General features: G+C 41.1%; 1 protein-coding gene across 2 annotated transcripts in view; it reads left to right on the top strand.

The window, feature by feature from the left end:
• The first annotated feature begins 19,873 nt into the window (after positions 1–19,873).
• The window catches only part of tusc3 (dolichyl-diphosphooligosaccharide--protein glycosyltransferase subunit TUSC3), a 68,902-nt gene continuing 64,907 nt past the window's right edge, over positions 19,874–23,868 (top strand). For both annotated transcript variants that reach the window (XM_023412746.2, XM_087175735.1), the window contains exon 1: positions 19,874–20,131. In XM_023412746.2, coding sequence (XP_023268514.2) covers positions 19,874–20,131 — 258 coding nt within the window. The remainder of the gene's footprint in view (positions 20,132–23,868) is intronic.

Here is a 23,868-nt window from a genome sequence, read left to right as displayed (position 1 = left end):
ATTTACTTGTCAGGGGGCTGAGGGACAGGAAGGCAGATACAGTGAACAGATAAATGCACTGTGCAGCTGGTGAGGTAATGTAAAGATGCTAGGCTATACTGCAGGGACATATACAGTACAGCTTGTACGGCCCATGTTGCCTGCTGTTATGTTGTGTTACCTGCTACAGCACGTTTGTTTCAAAATTATCATCACAAAAGGACTCGATTACACTATTACACTGGCCTAAAATGGCCTGGCCTGGACTAATCTTGACTAAACTAGACTGAATTTAATATTTTTTTAATAAGATCAAACTGTAATGAACTGACTGAATTTGAACATGTCTAGAGTGGACTGAATCATAATCTCTTTTTTGACCACATTTGAATCACAGCTGAACTGGTTTGGCTAAACTCTACTGGACTTAGTGTCTCTCTTGTTGACAGTGGAAACACGGTCGATTATCAACCAGGCTGAAAATCATCCCACCCTAATATTTCCTTTGACTGTGATCTTGAGCTGAGTTCATGTCATGAGTGGCAGCAGAGGCTGTGGTTTGAGTGGGGGGTGACAGGCAGGACAAGATGGTGTCTGAAAAGACGAATATTAGCCTGTCATTCCAGTGTCACTCCACAGTCTCCATAAATGATAGCTATGCTGGGGCACATGATAGCTGGCTTGCTGCAAGGAAATGACAAACTAAATGTTATCGGGGAACAAAGGTTATGCCACATGTATGAGTTGGAGGTTGAGCAGACAGGGAAAAAATTGTTGCAGCAAACCCCTTATCTGCTTAGAATTATATACGTCTCCCGTGTCAGTAACATAGATAACATAGATTTTTTAACCTTTTCTGCAAGGTCTTTCTACTGGTCTTTTGATAGAAATTATTGAAATACTGTGCATAATCAGCATGAAGGTATGCGAAATATAGGACTGTATTGTATTGACTGTAGTTTTATAACAGTAATAAAGAGGCCATGAAACTAGATACAACACATGTGGTTATGCCAGCTGTCAGTTTACAAATGTCTCAGTCAATTTGGTGACTCAGAATCCGTTGGTGGACACCAGCAGTGAGGGATGCTGGGAAGCTGAGGAAGGGTGCCTTTTGGGTAAAGTTGGGCAGGGGGTCTCATGGAGCTCCAGATGAGTACCTGAAGGCCAGAGGGGCTGTGGCTGCAGTGGTCGTGCAGGATGCAAAAACACAGGTGGGGAAAGAGTTTGGGGAGGTTATGAGATGGACTTCCAGTTGGCAAACCATCAAACAAATCAGGAAGGGAAAGCAGTAAAGTGAATATTAATGAACATGAAGGCAAATGTGCCCCTGTAGCTAAACAACATTCACTTTCCTTCATAATCAGTGTAGAAATCTGCTAAATCAGCCTCTGTGTTTGCACCAAAGCCACAATAAAGAGGCATTGATTTGTGTCACTGACAAAAACTCAGGTGATTATTAGCCTGCCATAGCAGGATCATGTAATAATTACAAGATCATGATTACCTTGTCATTATAGCATAATTCGATTTTAAATTATAATGTTGTTGACAAATTGAGTCATATTGCAATAATCTCACAATGATCACGGCAATTTGGGGAAAATTAAATGTCTGAGATTGATAATGGATGTGAGTCCCTGTTTAGCAACACAGTGCAAAGCAGTCTATTAACTTGTCATTGCTGGACAGGGGGACATAGCCTCCAGCCGTGCACGTAATGACAAATGTAAATGTCCCTTCATGGTGGGATACACCTCATATTAAAGACTAATACTCTATATGTAGTGAACAGGATTGTGACAGGAGCAGGGATTGAGGCTGCAGATGAAATGATACATCATTTCAATCATATGGACAGGGACAAGATTACTACCTTGTCTCAAAAGGACTTAGAAGGGAAGCAGGGAAGCACATATATGAAACCCTAAGTGAAAAATGCACATCGCTGGTCATTAAAAAGTTCAGACTTTCAATCAATCAATCAAAAATATTTGTATTAACTATAGATATGGCTTGAAATTGTAATATTAGCAATGGTTTATGCAGCGTGTCACTGGTTGGCCAGCTGATATACAGTTAATGTTTGAGTGTCAATGCCAGAACCAGAGCAATAGTTAAATCAGGGCAAAGCAATCAAACAATCTGACATATCAAGGATGACTGCCATGAGTCTTGATCACTATATTGAAATCTAATTTTTCTGGCACTGCATTATAGTGCAGGCTGCCTGAATCAGCACAAAAATACTGCTCCTCATTAAACTATTTAGAATAATAAAATATTAGCTTATTATGAAAAATATCCCACCCGTCACAAAGCGTAAGTTTCATCATTGGAGGGTGTACACGAGATTCTGGTGCGGACATCCATATACCCACAAGTTTGTTAAGACTTTAAGGGTTCTAAATGTGCATGAGCTGGAAAATAAACATGGATGCTGCGTTTGAAGAGAGGCTGTGTGAGGACGTCAGCCGTCACCCTCACCTCTACAATTCATCTTTAAAAGAACACATGCATTGATATTGATTTGATTCGTAACATGCACACATGGAACACATTGACAACAATGTACTACACATATGGAACATGTCTTTCAAGTGGAGTATAAATGAAAACAACTACGTGTCTGTTTTGTCCACAGGAGTCCGTGGGCTTGTTCACATGCGATTATAACTGAGGCCTTCAGGAAACAGATTTAGTGCTCCTCAACCCTGCTTGCTCTGTACTCGCTCAGTGCAGTGAGCACAGTGACAGCTTGTATTTTATACTTTCTATTTTTGTATTTTACAGTTTTTTACTCATTCAGCTATTCTCTGTTATTTAGGCGAGTAAGATGGCTGTAATTCTGCATCAAAATCTTGCCTACGGCAGCTGGAACCATGGGCCAGCTTCATCCACATTTCCTCAAAATACCAAGGTAAAATGACAGATTTGGGTAACTGGTTTACTAAAGCAGTAAGCCACACATCTCCACAAGACTATTTACACAGGCCATAGAGGGAAACATATCCTCTCCAAGTATGCAAACTGCTTTATCATTGTTGTAGTTAACATCAGGGATGTAAGGAGAGACTGGTGCTGTGAGCCCACCCACATAAATACACACACTGCCTGGACTGGAAAAACAGCAAACAGAGTGACAGCACTGAAAGTCAAAACAGATCTGTGGTGCAATAGAAAAATCATCATGTGAATATGAGAAATGTAAGATTCACACAGTGCAAGAGTGGATGCATTATAGCGGTTCCAATTTGCTGCAGCGAACGTATAATGCTATATGATTTGAATTTGAATTAGTGTACATAGACAGAAACATACTCATTCATTAGCTTTGGGGATACACACATTTGCCTGCTCTCATACACGCACACACACAAGCGTCAGCATGACTGCGGTGAAAGAGGGACTATGTACCTGCAACAGTTTGTCAGAACATGATGCGGACAAAGTATTACCTCATGCAGGGGTTGGTGAACATGGGAAATAAAAGTCACACATACACAGAAACACATACGCACACCATCACACACACCCTGAGGCTTACAGAGGAAAGGTTGAGTGGCAGGTAGTGAGGTGAGGCATCAGTCACTGTTAAGACTGAGCGCACGTTTGGGAGCTTAAGGCTCTGTGTGTGTGTGTGTGTGTGTGTGTGTGTGTGTGTGTGTGTGTGTGTGTATGTGTTTGTGTGTGTGTATGTGTTTGTGTGTGTGTATTGTATGTGTGTGATTACTGCCAGGAGTGATAAGCTGGGCCCAAGGTCTACAGTAAATATGCCTGAGGCATTTCTGTACCTGTATGTGAATGTGAAGGGTGATATGTCAATGCATCCACACACATATTCTCCTCAAGCTATCAATTGTTGATCTGTAGGACTGTGTATGTGTTTCTGCAATTATTACCACTATACACTGATGTGGACCCTGGAGCCTCCCCAGGGCCAAGTTCAACACCATCATGTTTTCTCTCCGCTTACAAAACACCTTTGCAGTCCACTCATTCATTCATTTCCCCAGATACACATCTACTGTGGACCAATGCATCCCCACACACGTCTTCCTCGTCTCTAATTTCTTCCCTGTGGGTTTGAAAGGGCTTCTGTATCAGTAATTGTTACTCCGAGGATGCTGCCTGTGTCCCTAAAACATCTTGGATGCTTTGGTAAATTCTGCTTGAATGTAGTCAGTGTTCAGTGTGTAAATTCATGCTGAGTGTGTTTAGCTCCCAATGTCATTTACTTGCAGAGCACACATCTCAACTGGCAGCACTCATTGGTTTCTGTGAAACATTGGCTTGGCAGTGCCAGTATTTCTTAAAAATAATTAAATTTACCCTGTTCAGCCCACAGCTCATTAACCTTCAGTTTGACCCCTAAAGTCTATTGGACGTTATACTAATACTGATAATAGATGGCATGTAGGTTAGTGGTCTGCACATGCCTGTGTTTTTAACATTGCACTCACCTAAACCTGCTGCTCTACATGCCACCTGCCTGCACCCCATAAGAGTTTAACAGCACCCATTTGGTTCATAATCAATTGCACAAAGCCCTCCCATTGCACCAAGCCCTCCTGCTAGCTGGTAATTTGTATTCTGTGCCCGTCACCGGCACATTTCACCAAATAAATTTGTCCTTCATATTTTAAGGATAAATCGTAGATATAATGGATGTATGGGTGGAATATGAAGACACTTAAATGCATGTATATGCAATGATGCTGTTCAGTGTTATAAAGACTTACAATATGTAGGTGTCATATGTCTCTCACCCCTTCTGCACAAGCCAGTGTATGTTTTCAACTCAAAAAAACCTTTGCAAATGACAGCTAGCTGCATTTTACACTCCTCAAATTCAGTCCTTTCTAGATTTAAGAGTAGCTAAATTAATTAAAAACAATCATGCACGCACACACACACACACACTGACTCATGTTGAATATAGTATGTGGCCTTAGGCAAGATACAAGAAATGAATTACATGCACAGACCCTTAGAACAAAATTGAAAATGCTTTTAATGCACTAATTGACAGATGAAAGAAAGTTCTTGCGTCATATCCAAAATTCAACAATTAACTGCTATAGGTTTTGTTCTCATTGTGTACTGTCATTTGTCGAACATCAAAGATCAAAATACATGTTTTGCTTTTGTGCGTCTGCCACAAGCCTTGACAAAGTTTTAGGAACATTTTGGGACATACACGTGTTTGCTGCCTTGCCAAGTGTTAGAGGAAAAGAATGACATCAATTTCAGCCTTGTGCTTTCATTTTCTGAGAGACTGCACAGTAGACCCAGAACCTATTTAGACTTAGGTTAGCCCAGCTTGGAAACAGAAAAGAAGCTAGCCTTCACCAAACAGGTCCACAATGTATCTTGTTGGTTTGCGAGCTAAGCAAACATACTATGAGGAATTTGAGCCAACATAACAGTAGTTCTGAGATTCTGCATAAGGTAAATGGGTCTATCTTTTGTTAGTCATTAAATGCATCCAATGCCTATAACTGCTTATAAAGCCACAGGGTCTTGTTCCTATTTCCTATTTAGTGTATTAAATGCACACAAACAATACATACTGTACCTACAGAACATATGACAACATTCGAGATGTTGGAGGATACTTTTGGTGGAGCTGGGCTAGTTGTTTGCCTCTGATTCTTGCCATTGTGCTAAACTATGTTAAACACCACAGAGCTACTTCTGCAGGGAACACATGGAGAAGAAAATTATCTTTAACTTCTCATCTAACTCACAGGAAGAAAGCAAATGAGAATCTTTCCCAAAATTTTGGTGTGTTTTCTTTAAATGCTGTGCAGCACAGTTGGTTAAGTTTACCTTCAGCCACTCCATTTTGTGGCATGGTGGGGAGCTCACACATAAACAGAAATCAGGATTGCAAGTAATGCGAAGGTGAGGGGTCCCGTAGTGTGAATTACTTCACTCTGTTACTCAGCAAACATATCCAGACACACACACACATACACAAACACACACACACGCACACACACACACACTCATGGAGTCTAAATACTGTTAGTTAACCTTTAGAAGGCCAATGGTAGCCCACTAGCTATTAGACCTTTAAACACTGCAACTTGAGCAATACACACACACACACACACGTTGGTCTTTTCAATAGTTGTGAGGACACTTGTTAACATAATGCATTCCAATGCCACTCCCTAGTCATCCAGATAGCTTTTACTTCATAACCATCACAAATAAATGCCTAACCTGAATCTTTACCTAAACCTAATTCTAACCTGAACCATAAAAGCTTAAAAAATAATTACCGTCAACCAACCCTTTGTAGTTTTGAGGATTGTTTCAAACCCAAGTTTGTTCACACAGCCATAAATAATAAACTTCTCACGAAGGTCTAGAAAAACCACATGTTAGGACAATCAATAAATTGTGATGCTGGCCAAGAGCAGTGTGCGGGAAATTCATATTTCAAAACTGATGTGACACTTTCCAACACACCTGCACCTAAGACATTTGAATGTGTGAATATCTGTGATTCACACAGCTATAGGAAGACATGTACACACACACGCATGCACGCATGCATGCACGCACACAGACTTGGCAACTTGGACAGCTACTCAGTCAACCATGCCTTTACTATAAGGACCTTTTTCTGCACAGACAAATCCTTAACTTGTTCATGTTGCTCTGCAGCTGTCAGAAGGTGTAGTACCCGTCACAATGACGTTCCATGACCAAAGATTTGAATTGTTTCCCTGTATTGTAAACCATTCGAATGTTTGATTTAATTGTGTCAGTCAAACATTATGTGTAGTCAACTATCTTTCTATCATCTTAATTCCAGTTATAGCACTGTATAGGAATTTGGACAAGGTTATACTTAGGGTTAAACATAACAAACCTGCTTCCAGAGTCTAAAGACATGTCTGTGAGATACACATCTGTGACAGTAAGAACTGATACAATCATAGAAATATGTTTTTCTAGTTTTTGTTTTTTTTGTTATTTTTGCTTTGGAGAAGAGCAACCCAAAGATGTTGGTGAATTTGGACGATTAATGGAAATGGAGAGGGATGCTGGCTGAAAGCTCCTCAAAGGATGGGAAGGATGTTGATCAAACTGAAATATTTGTTTCACTGTGTTTCATCTGCAGGTGAGCGAGGGAATAAATGTGTTACAGTAATAACAAACTAAATAAACTTTATATCACTAACAACTGCCACAACTGCAGCTGAGTTGCAATTACGTTATGCTGCCATCAGAAATGAACACATTTATACATACCATATTTATACATTGGCCAGTGGCCTTCATAACACTGATCATCAGATTGCTCTAGAATTATGTCACATGTCAGTGAATGACAGAAAGTATGAGTGTGTCTTTGTCTATGGTAGATAAATAAATCACGAGTTGACTTGGTTAAGTCCTAATATTTTCATGACCACAACAGTTTACATTTAGTTTTAAAGTTGCCATTGGTCTCAGCAGTGTACTCTTTGTTATTCTCTTTGCTAATGAATTATAAATGATGATGACCTTTTTAATTTATTCATTTTTGTTCAGATAAATAGGGGTGATGCATGTGGGGTCCCTTCGCAAAGGTTGAGAAACTGCTTGGTAGTTAAAACCACCTGTGGCTGCTTTTCGATACAAAGCTGTGGGACCATTTGGCGCCTAGAGGAGGCCTTGATATTAATGTAATATCACCTTCAGTAATCTTAATACATCGTAGCTTAGTTGCCCTGGTTTTAGAAATGGAGTGAGCATGAAAGCAGATGTTTGGGAAAGCTCCGCCGTAACAGGAATGACGTCTCTTTGGCTCAGAGTGAGGTGCCCACTTTTCAAATTGTGCAGCTGTCACACTGGCAGCTTCAACAAACATGACTGTCACCACAATATAATGTATTTCATACTGCAGCACATCAAGTCATCAGTGCAGGCGTGGTTTATGCTCGTGCCCGTAACATGGTTAAACTGAACTGGAGCCTGCTGATACACAGATGAGGAATTGTGCTTGCCTGAAGGTTAGAGAGGCAGGCATGGGGCTGGCTGGCTTAAATGAATGAGTAATGTCTTCCCATCCCTCAGCAGCTACTGTTGAAGCGCCCTTGGAAAAGGCACTGAACCCCCAATTGCTCCAGTTGAGCTGCTCAGTGGCCAGAAATGCAAAACTGTGGCTGCACTGGGTGGTTACCAAATGGGGTTGTGTGAAAGAGTGCAACCAGGGTGGGAAAGCAGCCACCATGCAAATGCTCATTCATTCTGGCTGAAGCTTGTACCATAAGTTGGTTTACTTTGCCAGCCACTTTGGCAGGTAACTAACCATCATTTGGAGGTTCTGCTCTATTCTGAAAATCTAGTTGGCTTGTAAAAGGGTGAAAGTATTTGATAGATATGTCTAGTCTAGCAGCCACATTGTCAGCTAGCCAACCATAATTTAGAGGTCCTACACTAATTTTAGGTCCTTAATTTTAGTTGGCTGGAAAAATAATCAATGTCTCGTAGGGTGAGCGAATTATGCTAGTTATAGTGACCAGTATAGGAACTATTTTTCATGCCCTGCCTCTTTGCTGTTCCCCTCTCTGATCACAGATACAGATTTCCAATAGGTTTAATTTATCCCATGTCCAATAAGTGCCCTTATTTCTAATCATTTCTAATATATCATAGCTCTAGTATATCATCTCAGGATCTGAGGATCATCTTCACACAGCTTAGAATTGTAATTTTCTCATCCCTATCCCCTGTGTTGCTGCTACTATCATGCACCCTGCGTTTTACTTAGATGTGTGCATTAAAGGATTGACTTATTGTATTCATGTTACTTGTTTTTGTGCTTTTATGCTGCAAAAAAAAAATCATTTTATTCAAGAACAAAGATATAAACTGAATTGAACCACTTCCATCAGGGTCATATTATAATTTTGACTTAGCAGTAACAGAATTAAACTACTCTTTTTGTTTTTCCAAGACCTGTTTCTGTTACAAGTTGAAAGCCTCTGATCCAGAGGGTCAAATTCAATCTGACTGCCTTTATTATACTGCATATAATTTATGGTGCAGCTATTACTAAAGATCAATAGCACTTAAACTGCTCCATTGATATTGAAACCTGCGCTGATTTACAAGCAGATAGGTCTCTGGTCAAATCCGAACACGCACACACACACACACACACACACACACACACACACACACACACACACACATACCACTTGTATATTTGATATAATGCAGTGTCTTCCCAATGTTCCACTGCTGCCCTTGTTCATTGTTCATTTCCCTTGATTGCTCTTTGAGGCACTCACACAAACACAAACACACACACACACACACACACACAAACACACACATTAGGCTGGCTGAAAAAAAATCTGGCTTTTCATTAGATTGGATTGCTGTGTGTGTGTCTCGAGTTTACTTTCAAAGTTTGAAAGGCCAGCTGGCCAGAAAATCTGTACACACTCATGCAAGCGCACACAAATACACAGACAAACACATACACACACACATACACACACACACACACACACACACACACACACACACACACACACACTTTTTTTTATACTTGAGAGGACACTATTGCTTTTATGAGTGCAGTGGGTTGTGAAGGAATCCTCACAAGTATAGATAAGCACACACGCACACACCCTCTCACACACTCTTGCTCTCTCTCCTGACCTTCACTACAAAAAGAGCACACTGCAGGAGACAGTGTGTTTGTGTGTGTGTGTGTGTGTGTGTGTGTGTGTGTGTGTGCGTGTGTGTGTGTGTGTGTGTCCGTTTGAGTGCCAACTACCTATGCACTAGGACTCAGGGATTGTCAGCACTGCCAAGGATATGACACCAGCTCTGCAGAAAACCACCAGCCGATAGATAGATAGATAGATGGACAGGTGGAAGTGAACGGAAATCCTTTAAACTCAAGGGGGCAGAGCGATGGACTAACACTGCCAGGGTTGAGATTTTATCAGTGGCCACCCAGGGCAGTCTCTTGGGGGTTGGGGGGGGGCTTCATTCCCACAGATGGAAATTTTGCACAGTTGTGTTAATTACATTACATTATAAAGAGTGAATGACAGCTATCAGAGGGAGAGGGAGTCATCAGACTGTAGTGTTTTCACTGTATAGTAAACGAGATTGAAGCATTTTTCACCTTCTTATAATTGCAGCTGTTCTTACTATGGGGCATCATTAATTGTGCACTTGCATCCTCTGGTGCAGAGACTCAGGCAACACAGAGTCTAAATAGTTCCTTATCGAGTTATCTACCATAGCTCACCCAGGGGGCTCATTTTTGTGTCGTGTAGTTTTGGTCGCATACAGAGACAAGTATTAGAAACGATGTATAAAACTGAAGTTTATGTGGAAGGCTTCTCTTCTCGGGCACTGTTTGGGTGGTGTTTCCCGGATCTCAACCGAGGTCGTGAGTGCATTAGTTAGCAATACCTGCAGCCAGAGCCACAATTATGATAAAAGGAAACCAGGTTGAAAAATACCGGAATTTGCATTTAACATACGGCATCATTATCTCGGAGTTATATGGTTTTCTCTGGCAGTGCAGTTTTGATGTTTTAAAGTGTAACTAAAGCCTTAAATTCTGCTATAAGCCTCTTTCCCAGCATATTTTAAAAATGCAACAGAGGAGTGAGTGAGCAACAACTGTAGGAGGTGTGGCAATGTAGAGTGTGACGTGGAGGATCAGGGGACATGGGGGAGACTGACTGATCGCTGCTCAGTTTAAGATGGACAGAGTCAGAGCAAACGAGCCATGAGAAGCTACTGTCAGACTTTCTTTTTCTCTGACGTGTTGAAGCTGAGTTACTGGTGTTGCTATGAGTGTGTGTGTCTGTGTGTGTGTGTGTGTGTGTCAGTACGTAGCCATAGTCTGCTGTTTATCAAGATTAAAGTTGCTGTACGTCAGTTTGTTTATGGTTAAGCGCTGAATATAGTAAGCTATAGGCCTACAGTTATCAGTGGGCCAGTGCATTTAATGCCATTGCAGAGGAATAAATCTTATTCATATGCAAAGTTTTTCAGCAATTATCAGACTTGCTAAAGCAAACGCTCACTGCAGCTCTGTGTGAGCTCTTTTACGTCACAGTTAGGGAGGGGCCAGAAGGTTGGGCTGAACCGAACATCCAAATCCAAAAAGACAGAAGCTAGCTACGGTTGAGCAGAAAGATATGTTTTCACACACACCTGCATCAACATCATATGCCAACAATAGTCTACGTGATTATGTGCACAGCACAGAGAGATATCAGAGATATAACATCCCAGCTGGTAAAACTACTATAAATTCTGTTTATTTTTAAATGTTTAACTCTTCAAGGATCTGGGAGCTAATCCCAGCTGATACTGAGGCGGGGTAAACCCTGGATATCTCACCTGCCGACAAATAGAAACAAGCAATCACATACGCAGACATTCACACCTACAGGCAATTTAAAGTCACCAATTAACCTAACCTGCATGTCTTCTGACCCGGAGGAAACCCACTGGCATGGGGAGAACATGCAGAAACATCCAGAACCTTCTTGCTATGAGGCGACGGTGCTAACCACTGCAGCACCATGCCACCTCCTGCCTCAAACAGGTTGTACCAAACAGAGGAGACCAGGCAGCCCATACAGTTGTCAAAAACATCAATACTCACACATTCCTGCAGATCAAGCTCATTGGCTAACAGTTAAGGTCATTTTTAAATCAGAATGTCAATTTCCATCTTTGGGATCTATAACCAGCGAGCTGAGTCAAAGTCATTTTGGAGCAGTGCATCAGCGCAGTATCAAGGTCCCCTTCTCAGAAATTTGATCACATAAAATGTTACTTGAAATGTCAAACCCTTGGGGAATCTCATCGATTTGCTGATTTACCCAATCACTGGTTATCAGTAAAAGCAGCAGCACGTAGAAAATAGACATTTCCTCCGACAATTCTTTTCTACATTATAATCCCTGTTGAAAACTCAGTATGGGATTGGATTTACAGAACACATGTGGCTTTTAGTGTCTGGGGTGACCTGCCTTAACTTTTTATCTTATTATTTCTATTATTATAACTCACATAGGCCACTGTACCTCCACACCACTTGTTCATGATCCGTAAGATCCATTATTCCTGTGCATACCAATCCTTTTGCTATGGTAAACTGTTTTCATTATGTCACTCAAGTGTTAACTCTATCCAGGTTCTGGATGGCTTCAAGTGACAATACACACTCACACACACACTCAAATAAGCACAACCACACATAAACACCAAAACAGCTTATATAAATTGGATTTACAAGCAAAATTTGAGCATAAATATCCAAACTATTGGTGCAGAGGGAAAAGGTGGTGAGTGCTTCCCTGATGTGACGGCTTTTAAACGGATTTTTCCACATTTTTGCATTATTTTATTCTCACTTACGAAGAGCACAATTTCTCATGACATACACACATGTACAATGTTTTTCACCTGCACATAATGTGGCCTCTCTAGACTCCAAGTGAAGTTTAACTGAGCATTACATACCGATGCTCAACCCACTACCCACTCATCTCCCCATTGACATGACATCCATGTGAGGCTGGCCATACACACATGCGCGCGAGCACACAAACACACACACACACACACACACACACACACACACACACTTGAGCACACAGACAGAATATTTATTTTTCTCTTGACAGGAAACCTGGACTTCACTTTAAGCAGGTAATAGACTGAAATGACATAAAGTAAAACTAATGTGTGTGTGTGTGTGTGTGTGTGTGTGCGTGTGCACGTGTGTGTGTGCGTGTGTATGTGTGTGTGTGTGTGTGTGAGAGAGAGAGAGAGATAGAGAGATAAAGAGAGAGAGAGAGAGAGAGAGATGAAACAGGATAGCGTCATCATCTCTCCCCTCACTGTGCTCTCCTCTTTTTTTTTACACAGACCCTCTGCACAGTAGATGCCGCCCCGTCGGGCGAATCCGTCCCGTCTATCGAGCGTCCCAGCGACGCCCACAACAGCTCTCTGCAACAACTCTCCGTGTAAAGCAAAGCATATTGAAATTCACCCCACGCACCGAATACTGACATAGGCTTTCACACTCCCCCTCTCTCTCCCTCCCGTTATTCCCCGAACCAACACAGAAAGAATGTGCGAGAGAGAGTGAGACAGAGAGGAGATATGTGCTCTTGGATAGTGTTGCAACAACCTAAAGGTGGGTACTCCCCACAGTTTATTGCGTCTCAGCCTTGCTCCCCAGCATCCCGAAGCCCCTGGGTCACCCAAGTACTCCAAACAGGCACCCGGTCACCCATCCAGCCACCTATCGCTATTCAACCAGTCACCCAACATACCAGCTTTACGCGTCACCGTCAGTCACTCTCCCAGCCACCTAGTGACGCGAATCATCCCGACCAGCCACCCATCATCCCCCAGTCACCCAACAAGCCACCCAGTCATCCATCCATCCTTCCATCCATCCAGCGGAGGACCGCAACTCTCTACCCGGGAACAAGCGCGCGCCCCCGTGCTGCGAGCGCCTTACCTTGAGCGCTTCTATATCCAAAGACGTCGACCGGTCCATGACAGAGAGTGAAGTACTGCAAATCAGTCACGAAAATAGAAGTCCCACGGGCGAAGAGGAGGAGAGGGAAAGAGATTAAAAATTGAGACCAAGAAAGTTGGGATGCTCACTAGAGTCTCAAACTCTGCTGCAACATCCCCTGGATTATTGTCAGGACTGGGTTATTAATATTCCACCACGGCGACGTATTTTCTCAGTTTCATTCCTCCCGGTGGGTCGCTTGGTAAAATCAGGACTCCATACCGTGGAGGTCCCCCCCTACCTCCGGTCCCCGGTTTGTCCGTGCAGGGGACGAAGGGAACAGAAAATAAATAGAAATAGAACAGAATGTTTAAAGCTGTGGCTTTTGCGCACTTGACGATCCGGTACGTCTTTTTTTGTTGTTGTTGTTGTGGTTGTTACATCTGAGTAAGAAATATTCCCCCCTCGGCTGGAATGAAGCCGGGATCTTAGTCTCTCCTGTCAGTCGTGAAACGGATAAATGCCGTTATATCCCGCTGAATCCCAGTAAATGTGAGTGTGGTGTTGTGTCTGCTCGTGCTGTGGTCGGCAACTGGAGAGAAGGAGTCCGGATCAGACAGCTGATATTGTGCCTTGCCTGGGCGACTTCCATGCGGCAAACCGCCAGAGATACCAGCTCCCCCCGAAAGAAAAGAGTAGGAGAGAGAGAGAGAGACAGAGAGAGAGAGAGGGAGAGAGGGGGGGAGGGAGGGAGGGAGACCTGGTGAGAGAAATACTGAAGAGAGGAGATGAGGAGAGCTGCGAGAGTTGAGACGAGAGAAGGAATGAAGGTTTATGCTGTATATTGTTCCAGTGACTGACGCACCGGTGTGTTCGTGAGTGTGTGTGTGTGTGTGTGTGTGTGTGTGTGTGTGTGTGTGTGTGTGTGTGTGTGAGTGAGAGAGAGAGAAAGGTAGAGAGAGAGAGAGAGGGATGTTTATGTGTACCAAACTGATTAGCTGATACAGTTATATTTTGCTATATGAATATATGAATAGATTATATTTATTTGAGTAAACAAAACAAAAACTTCTTTCTTTCTTTCTTTCTTTTTTATAGTGTAAATTTTCCTCATCTTTCTCCTGTGTAATAAGGTGTCGCCGCCTGCCGACCACTAGGGCTGTTTATTATCTGTCATACACCTTTTGAATAAGGAGAAGAGCAAAGAGAGGAGTCAGTGAGGGAAGAGCAGTGCTGAGAGGAGCAGGAAAAGAGACTAAACACAAGGAGGCGACAAAATTAGGAGAGGAAAGGAGCTAAATGAAGGAGAGAAGAGCAGTGAAGAGGAGAGAGAGCGTGAAGAGAAGAGGATGAGGATGAGGGGAGGTGCGCTGGCAAAAGGAGGAGAGGGGAGCAGAGTAGGTGAGAAACAAAAGATGGGAGGAGAGCGGTGGAGAGGAGAGAAGAAAAAGACGGCTGAGTAGAGGGAGGGAACAGGTGTGGTGACAGGAGAGGCAGGGGACGGGAAGAGTGGAGAAAAATTTGGGAAAGGAGAGCAGTGGAGAAAGTGAAGGAAAGGAGAGGGGCGGAGGAGGTGATGATAAAAGGAGGAGATGAGATAAGAAAAAGAGGAGAGAGGGTAGAAGTCAGGTGACAAGAGGAGAAGAGGAGTGGTTGGGAGAGGAGAGACACACTATTAATGTCCATCTCTACAGTGTCATTCTGTGTTAGTGACAAGTTCTGACCACCATCCTGTTATTATTTCAGTATAAGGCAGACTACTGTCTTCAGGGTCTGTGATAAACACACTAAGTTTTATGATAGAATGTCACAAGATGAATAGTGTGAAAAAATAAACAGTAAGCTGAACTGCCTTAGAAACAAATTAAAAATGTTGGAGGGCAGAATTTTAATATTCCTTAAATCATTTAACACCACACTATTCATAAGTCAGAATATGAACTTTAATTACCTTTTTTTTGTGGTGATTGTGGTGTGTAAATCTGCAGACCTCTGCTATCTTCAGCAGTTGTATTTTGCTCATAGTAATTTTTACTCCTGTCCTCCTGACCTATCATATTAGATATGACAACTGCAGGCGAGGCAAGACAGGTAGGATATGCTGAATAATGTTCTCTCATAGACTCAGACCTCCTCTGCTAGTCAAGCGGAAAACACCTTGCCATGCTGTAACAAGGAGGGATATGATTATCACTTCACCCAATCATATTCTGCTGAGGATTTAAGCCACACAAATTATCATCCTTTTTAGAATTTATATTTCATTTACATTCTGTAAGTCTGTAAAAATCCAAACATTGGGTGTTTAGGTTCATCACCAGTTACCTTTTATTTCCCCAAACGGTGTATTCCAGTTCATAATATATAATTGAAAAATAGAAGTCAAATAAAGTGTAGTGTATAACAGACCACAGGATATCTTAAAACCAAATGGATGTATGTCTGAATTTGACACAGCCAAAAGTGCAATTTATTTAGTTTCAACACAATTTTGTTGATTGACAACCCCCATGACGCCATCAATGTTTCTCTTCCGCAAATATTTTTCTGCTGCAGCTTCAAAGCCTCTGCATTAAGGTTCATTTCAGCCCTTTCTGCTTTATGCTGCTGTGATGTCCTATAGGCTTCAAGTGCAATTGGCTTGTGTTCAATTTAATGCATTTGCCTCTGAGACTGGGCAGACATGTGTTCACACTGAGGTACTTGATGAACACGTACACATAGGTAAACACACACGCGCAGCCATAGGCCTATTGAATTGCACACGAGAGAACACTGAGGAACATTTGTTGAGGGAGTCAGTCAGAGATAACGAACATCATATTAATGAATGCCTTACTCATTCTCTCTGCTCCTTCTTCTCTCTTCTTTTCTTTCGTAGCTCTCTCGATACATGACTTTCTCTCTCTCACTCTCTCTCTCTCACTTCCCCTCTCACTGTCTGTCTCTTTGCCTCCAATCCCTCTCTATCCCCAGATCTCTCTTGCTCGCTCTCTGCCTCTCTCTCTCTCTCTGTTTCCCTTTTGATGTTGCACTCTCTCAACCTCTCTCTCTCACTTGCGCTCCTTTTCTATTTCCTGCTCCTCTGTAACTCAGGGACCCCCACCACCTCCACCTCCCCACCACCATCTCTCTTTCTTTTCTATAAACTTTGTGCTGTCGGGCAATTAATCATTTTTCCGAGGCCTCGTTATTTTTTATAAGGGAGCGGCTGACCTCGGATATGGGCACCCAGTCCTGTGCCAGCTGAAAATGACATCACCCGTCTCTCCCCTCCTTCTCTCTCTCTCTCTCTCTCTCTCTCCCCGTCTCCAATCTCCCCTCTGCCTTTCCCCCTGCATTTTAAAGAACCATAAACAGTTTTCTCTCCTTCCATACTGTCTCTCACTAGGCTTTATATCTCTGCTGCTTGCCCAGATATGCAAATATACAGAATCCCCCTCACTTATTTCAGTGACTTAATTGCAAAGTTAAAGCAAAGATGGCTAAGTACTATACTAAATATAATTTCCTGTACAAAAGGCTCATGAATCTATCATGTGAAACCATTTCCTATAGGATATTTTCAACCAGTCAAATGTGGTTTTCATGTGTGAAAACATGCGTTTCACAGTTGCCCTTTCTTTTTCTATGGATCTCTCCTCGCTCCTTTGCCTCATGATGTACTGATGGCTCCATCCTCATGTGGTATTTTACCTGCCTCACTATACTCTCAAGAACCACGATGCAGCTGTGCAGTGGCAGTAACAGGCTTCTCTGTCTCTCTCTCCATCCCTCTGCTCTCTCCCTCTCACAATGCTCCTCTAGGCTGTGATCAGATAGGAGCTTTATTCTTCTGCTCAAATGCAAAGTGCAGCTGTTTGCTTTGCTAGCTGTTGAGAGAGCAAAAGCTCATGGGACGGTCACATCATTCCTGTTGCCATGCAGCACAAAGTTTGACAGCAACTTGCAAGTTACTGGTTAGCATTAGCTGGCTTATAACATATTGGATGCACATGAAAACAGAGATGAGTCAGCGATTGCTTTGCTTGTTGTTTAAGACGAATGACTGAGGGAGTTCCAGGTTTCCTCAGTAACCTTAAGAATTGTTAATTTTAATTATTATTTCATTCATGAAATAAGGCTAATTAATGTTGGGAGAAGAAAAACTCTATTAATTTTCTTATATAGACCAAATACTTAATCATTTAACCTTTCTTAGATGCAATCTTTGGTACAGCCTATTAACTTATGTGACCTTTACATTAAAAAGTTCAGGGACATCAATACTATGTAATAAACATGTGAGGCAATTCCAAGGGAGTCATTTGACAAATTTTGCAACCAAGCCCAGCAAGTCTGGGAATGTTTCCATGATTGAGCTGCTATGAAGCGAATGAACTGTGGATTAACAAGACTGCAACACGTACTGATTGTTTCACAGTGCATTGGCTTTAATATTCCAACATGCGTTTCATTTCTGATGTGCATGTATGTGTGCATTTGTATGTGTGAGAGAGAGTTTGTGTATGAAACAGTTTGTTCTGTCATACATACATACATACGTACATAAATACATACATACATACATTCCAGCTGGTCATTAGACCTTGCACAAGCCATTCATGCATCTATTACTGGGCCATTAACCCCCATCCTTTCACTCGCTTGCTGGAAGGATTCATTCTCACTGCTTGTTTTGCTGTAACATATCAGCACACAAACGGCCATCTACCATAACATCTACCTCAGTGTCCAATTACATTGATTTTGTAATCAGTGTTTTTCATACCTGCTTGTAAGGTTATACATTAGCACTCCCTGCATTGCTGAGAATGTCCAGTACTATTTTCAATGCATATGTGTGTGTTGTGCATGTTATTGTGCATGTTGTGGAATGAGATGTTCCAAGGGACTTTCAAGAATGAAATAAATTGGCTTTTTTGTCTGTATTAGCTTTATTAATTTAAGGCTTTGAACAGGTCTATCAGCACATTTCCAATACAATTTACTACCTGGGAGTACTATTATGTGTCTAAGAGCTGAATTGAGTCAAATAAGTGTGTACCACCTCAGTAGGCATGCAATCTAAAAGACAGACAGGAAGCCTTTTTTGCACATCAGAGAGTGAATGCAACAAAGTAAACTAGATTAGGCACTTCCTTTCTGTTGCCTCTGGGTTATAGATATAGAGAATTATGCCAAGTAGCCAGAAAAGTAGAAAACCATGTCCAATGCAATGCAATTCAGTACAATAGCCATTGTAATACTTAAAGGCGTAATGGTTATTTTTTGCTGAGAGTGTGTTAAGGTAATGGGGTAGTAGTTTCTTGTGGTGTTGCATTGGACTGCATGATACTTAAAGGTGTATAACATCTGTATACATGTGTCAATTACAGTATCAAATACATTAAAAATCCACAGTCTGCACTTAGGCGGATGAAGGTAGTAACTACTCCAGCCACAGAAACTGATTGATGGCAAATGACCCTAACACAGGTGCTCTAAGTGTGAAAAGTTTTATGCACTCACACAATATTACACACAATATTTATTGCAAGGCTAATGTACTGCATTACATTAGTCACGAATTGCTTAGGTGTAATTTCATGGGGAGACAGGGAGACAAGTCATCCCCAATGGTTTCACATAAATCATTTGTCCCCCTCAATTAACTTTATCAAGTGTCTGTGACAAACTCACCCCTCCCAGAACATATGAGCAAGAGAAACAGAGAGACAAAACTCTGCGATCCTTGGCTCAGGCATCACATTCGTTCACACTTTTGACAAATTGCAGGCCCAGGTGCAGACCAGGAACTTAATCAGGGGGAAACTTTCACTCAGTCACTTGTTCTGAGACTGAAACACATTCACAATAGAAAATTAACCGAATGAATTAATCTACAAAATGGCAGCATGTTGATTAAAATAATATTGCTAATCTTGTATGGTGACTTCTGATGAATATTCATAGACAACTCTCAGTCGGCTGATGTGGTTCAGAAAACCCAACCTAACATGGTGGTTTCTGCTTTGGATTCCAACCAGAAACTATATGCAATTATTTATACAATCAAATCAATTAAGTCAATAATCAGTGACAAAGCCACTTGTTACTGCTTTTTGTTGTTGCTTTTTTTCTTTATATCATACAGATCAGAATTAGGCCAACAGCCCTGTTGTCAATACACTGTTTAGGTCAGGATGTTAAGTGACAAAGTATTATCTAGTCCTACATACTACAATGTACGCAGTGTGATAACATTACACATTTGTAAATATCAGGCTTTAATTACTGTGGCGTTAGCAGTTTCCATTAGTCTACCACTTGTCTAATGTGTTACTAGTTGTTACTAATGTGTTACTATCATGTACAATCTATGTACACTCTATGGTTAGTATAACATTTCTGTCAATTTCTGGCAGGCTCAAAAACTACAAAACCCAGAGGCGTCGGCGCTTCAATCCTCTTTACTCTGATTGGTCGAGACAAAATCCAATCCGCGCGCGGAGACGTGTCTCTCAGTCAGAGCATCCTTCCGTCATGGCGTCTTTTTGGACGAAAACCTCCGCTAACCTGTCGGTCCTGTCGATTTTTTTCCTGCTGCTGATATGTCTGCCGCCCGGGGGAGGACAGAAGAAGAAGGAGGTAATGATTCAACCGTCTGAATTAATTTTTCGGCGAATATTGTTGTGTTGTATAATGAAAGGGGTGTACAGGTTGAATCTGCTGCTGTGCGTTAAACTCGTGAGGGTTAGCCAGAATAGACAGGAAGTTAGTCGCGGCTAATGTCTGGTCATCTAGTCTCTGGGGAAAATAATTGCTACTCATATTATGTAAATGAAAAAGACACTGCTTAGATGTTGTCTTTTTAACATTTTGTGGTGTGTGACTAAGCTCTGCTCGCTTTCTGCATCAAATATACGTACACGGTGGTCAGGATAGCAAGCTAACCAGTTAATGTAGCCTAGCTACTGTATTGTAGATATAGTAGGCTATATTTTTTATAAACGCTGCTGTGTGGGGGAGCACCACTAACATATCCCTACGTGTTTACATTGTTTATTCTTTGAGAGAGATTGAGATTAGCTTCACTACTTCAAAACATTACTGCATTATCGCCAACAATGAATTTATTTTGAAAATCATAAATACAGGAAGTGCTGTGTTTTACTTCTCGGTAGCTTAATAGTGATATTAGATGATCCTTGCGATAATCACACAACAACCACAGTAATGGCTAGCTGCCTGCTACCCTTATTTCAGGTTGCTGCACAGCTCCGGAACAGCTGCATTTCACTACTGCTTGTTTAGTGTGAGAGGCTGTTTTGCGGTCATTTTATTGAGGTGAAAGTAGGTCTGTTTCAGCTGAGGAGGAAGCTATTATGGCTTGCTTGCTCGATAAGACATTGGTCGCTGGGCTGTAAGGGCTGTGTCTCTTCACCTGCTTTGTAATGAATCGAACGTAGTGGCTTATGATGTTAGCAATATGCACCCGTATTGTCACTCATAATCAGTATGTATTGGTGATAGGTTTGCTTCTTGGTGTGACAGCAAGAAGAGCGGGTGCTATTTTGTATGGGAGGCCCAAAAGAGAATGGAATCTGTTACATAGAGAAGTTGTGATGGTTGAACAGTGGTAATCTTTGTGATTATTAATCAGATTTATTGATATGTCCATGCATGCTCTGATCTTTTTAAAACAATTGAAGTAAACGCCACTATCTTTCATTCATGTAGTGCTTTATCATGTATGTTTATTTGATGACATGAAACAGCATCTTAATTTTATTAGGGTATGTGCTCGTGATTCCTGCTCTTTGTTATAGATATTTGTTATACATAATTTTCTTTATTTTAAATCATAGACATTACTTCATATGCTATACTATACTATACTATACTATATGTTTTAACATGAAAGTACTTTTGAAGGTACATGAAGGTACTTTTTTTTACCTGTGAGACCCACATTTTGGTGCCATTTTGGCATCTAAAACGAACATCTTCTGTGATGTACAAACATCAGATTTCACACATTTATTTAAAAAGAAATAAAAAGTGTGTCCTCATCATAGTTTGGTAATGCACCTGCTAATGATAGGTCCTAATGCTCTGTGTGGCACCTCTCCTGCATGGTTTGTGACAGCACTTTTAGCTGAAATGGCAACCACATTGGATGGTAGCACTGGAAATGGTTCCTGGATTCAGTATTGTAGCTGTGCAGACAAGAGTGTGAAGAGAAACACAGTGAAGACAGAAGCATCACATTGCTCTGCTCAGGTTTCCAGTTAGATAATTTTGAGATAACACTACAAAATCTTTCTAGCCAACCATGCTGTTATCATACACTGCCGCAGCAAATGAAAAAGTCAGTTGCTTCACCTGTTAACATGAGGTTCTAATCTGGGGATGGTCGACATTTAGTGGGCAGCCTTAGTTTGTTTTAATATCTTGTTATGGACCAAGGGCTTTGAACCAAGTCAGAGTGCTGTTGTAACTTTACAGTTCAACACCTCATCAACACCTTTCTTCTCAGCCGCTTTTGCATATAAATAGAAATTTGATTGAGTGGACAAATTGTGGAATGAATAAATGAAGGAGTACATGACAGGTGAACAAATATTTGAATGAATAAAGTATTGAATATGCCAACAAATTAATGAACAAAGAGCTGACTGAGTGGACGAATAACCTGATGCATAAATGGACAGATTAACCATTGATGGAAAAGCATTTGAATGAGTGGGCAAACTGATGAATATAATTGAGACTGACATATTTGCCCTGCAGTTAAATGTAAACACTGCATTTATTCTATCACTGATTTTGATGGCTTGCGTGATGTATGTGTAATTAATATGTTATAATCTTACTTGTAATTTTGACATTTAGGAGACTTTCTCAGATAAAACAGCAACATCTTTAGTCATGTTTATTTTCTTATTACATGCATCGGGGAGTTATAGTATAGACAAAATTCATTTGAATTAGAATTATTTATTAGATAGATAGATATAGATTATTTATTAGAATTAGAAAAATTTCTAAAAATAAAGCATATCGTTATGTCTTGCAAAATGAAACACAAAGTGAAGACAGTAGTACAGTAGCACAGTGAATGGCCAGTATAATTACATACATCTATTTACATTTTCTTGATGCAAAATCTGTTCCACATATTGACCAACATCCTGCTTAAATGGTATGTCTCTGTCAACGCTTTGTGGTAAAAATTGTGTCTGTGGATGACTGAAACCAAATAGCACTGTCTCTAACACTTGCCATTAGAAGTTTAAAACTTCAGTTTCTTTCTTCACTTTTAACCCAGGGACAGTCTGCTAACATCAGTGCTTATTTTCAGCAATGCCTCCCTTCACATTCACAAAAGTACACTAGGGAACTGCCCATTATAGCCACAGTCTGCTGTTAGGCAATGCCCGTCTCAAGGACACCTCTACATTATCTAATGAGTCACAGAAAAAGCATTTCTCAATCACTTACCCAACTGAAATTTATCCAGCTATTATTAGTTTGAGTCTCTGACATTGAGACAGCTGTCTTTAAAACTTAAATTTTGTTAACTTTGGTCCATCCAGTCTGAAATATCTGAGTTTGACTCTGCACCTTGTAGCAGACAGGAACTGGGTACACATGCTTACACAAGCACACATAGACACACACACACGCAAACACACACAGACATACTTTCAATGAGCCACAGGAGAGATATTGAGGGGTTATAATGTGAGAAATGTACTTTCCCCGTTGACTGCCTTGGGCCATGGCAGAGAAGGTGGAGGAGGCACAGGAAGATCTTATTTAGCTGAAAATGGACAAAATGGTGAAGCTGCACTTTGTATTCATCTCACCAACTTTGGCTCTACCTCAGTGCCCTTCATCTTGCCCTGGCCACCATATGCTTTACCTCTCTGAGCTGTAGGGCTGGGTAACATGGGCTAAAAGTTATAATAAAGGCCGTCCTTTAACATCAGTTATATCAGTATTTAAATCCTAAGTTAGTTTTCAAAGCACTGTATATTTATGTGTTTATGTGTCACATTTCCTCTCCCGGTTTCACCAGTTAGTCAATCATTATAATAATTAAATTACTGGTTTAACAATATGATAACTACGTAATTATTATAATGGTCTAACCATATATGGTTAGAATAACAGCTACATGGTAAGCTAGATCATGTCTTTTTTTCATTGGCACAATTAATGCATTTGCAGTCCAGTCTACCTAAAGGGGAAGGGTTGAGAAAGAGCAGAAGAGATTTAAAAACATTGGTGTCATTTTGTTTTAATGTCAAGTAGGAATTGCTGCTGTTTGGATTCATTTTTGTTGGCCACTTTTATAGTTTTGCTGCTCATCTAACATA

Source organism: Seriola lalandi, unplaced genomic scaffold, assembly GCF_002814215.2.
Source record: "Seriola lalandi dorsalis isolate HSWRI2012SDOR001 ecotype SW California unplaced genomic scaffold, Sedor1 jcf7180002054486, whole genome shotgun sequence".
NCBI lineage: Eukaryota > Metazoa > Chordata > Actinopteri > Carangiformes > Carangidae > Seriola > Seriola lalandi.
The sequence above is the reverse complement of the archived record's forward strand: the minus strand, read 5'-3'. Positions and strand labels throughout refer to the sequence as shown.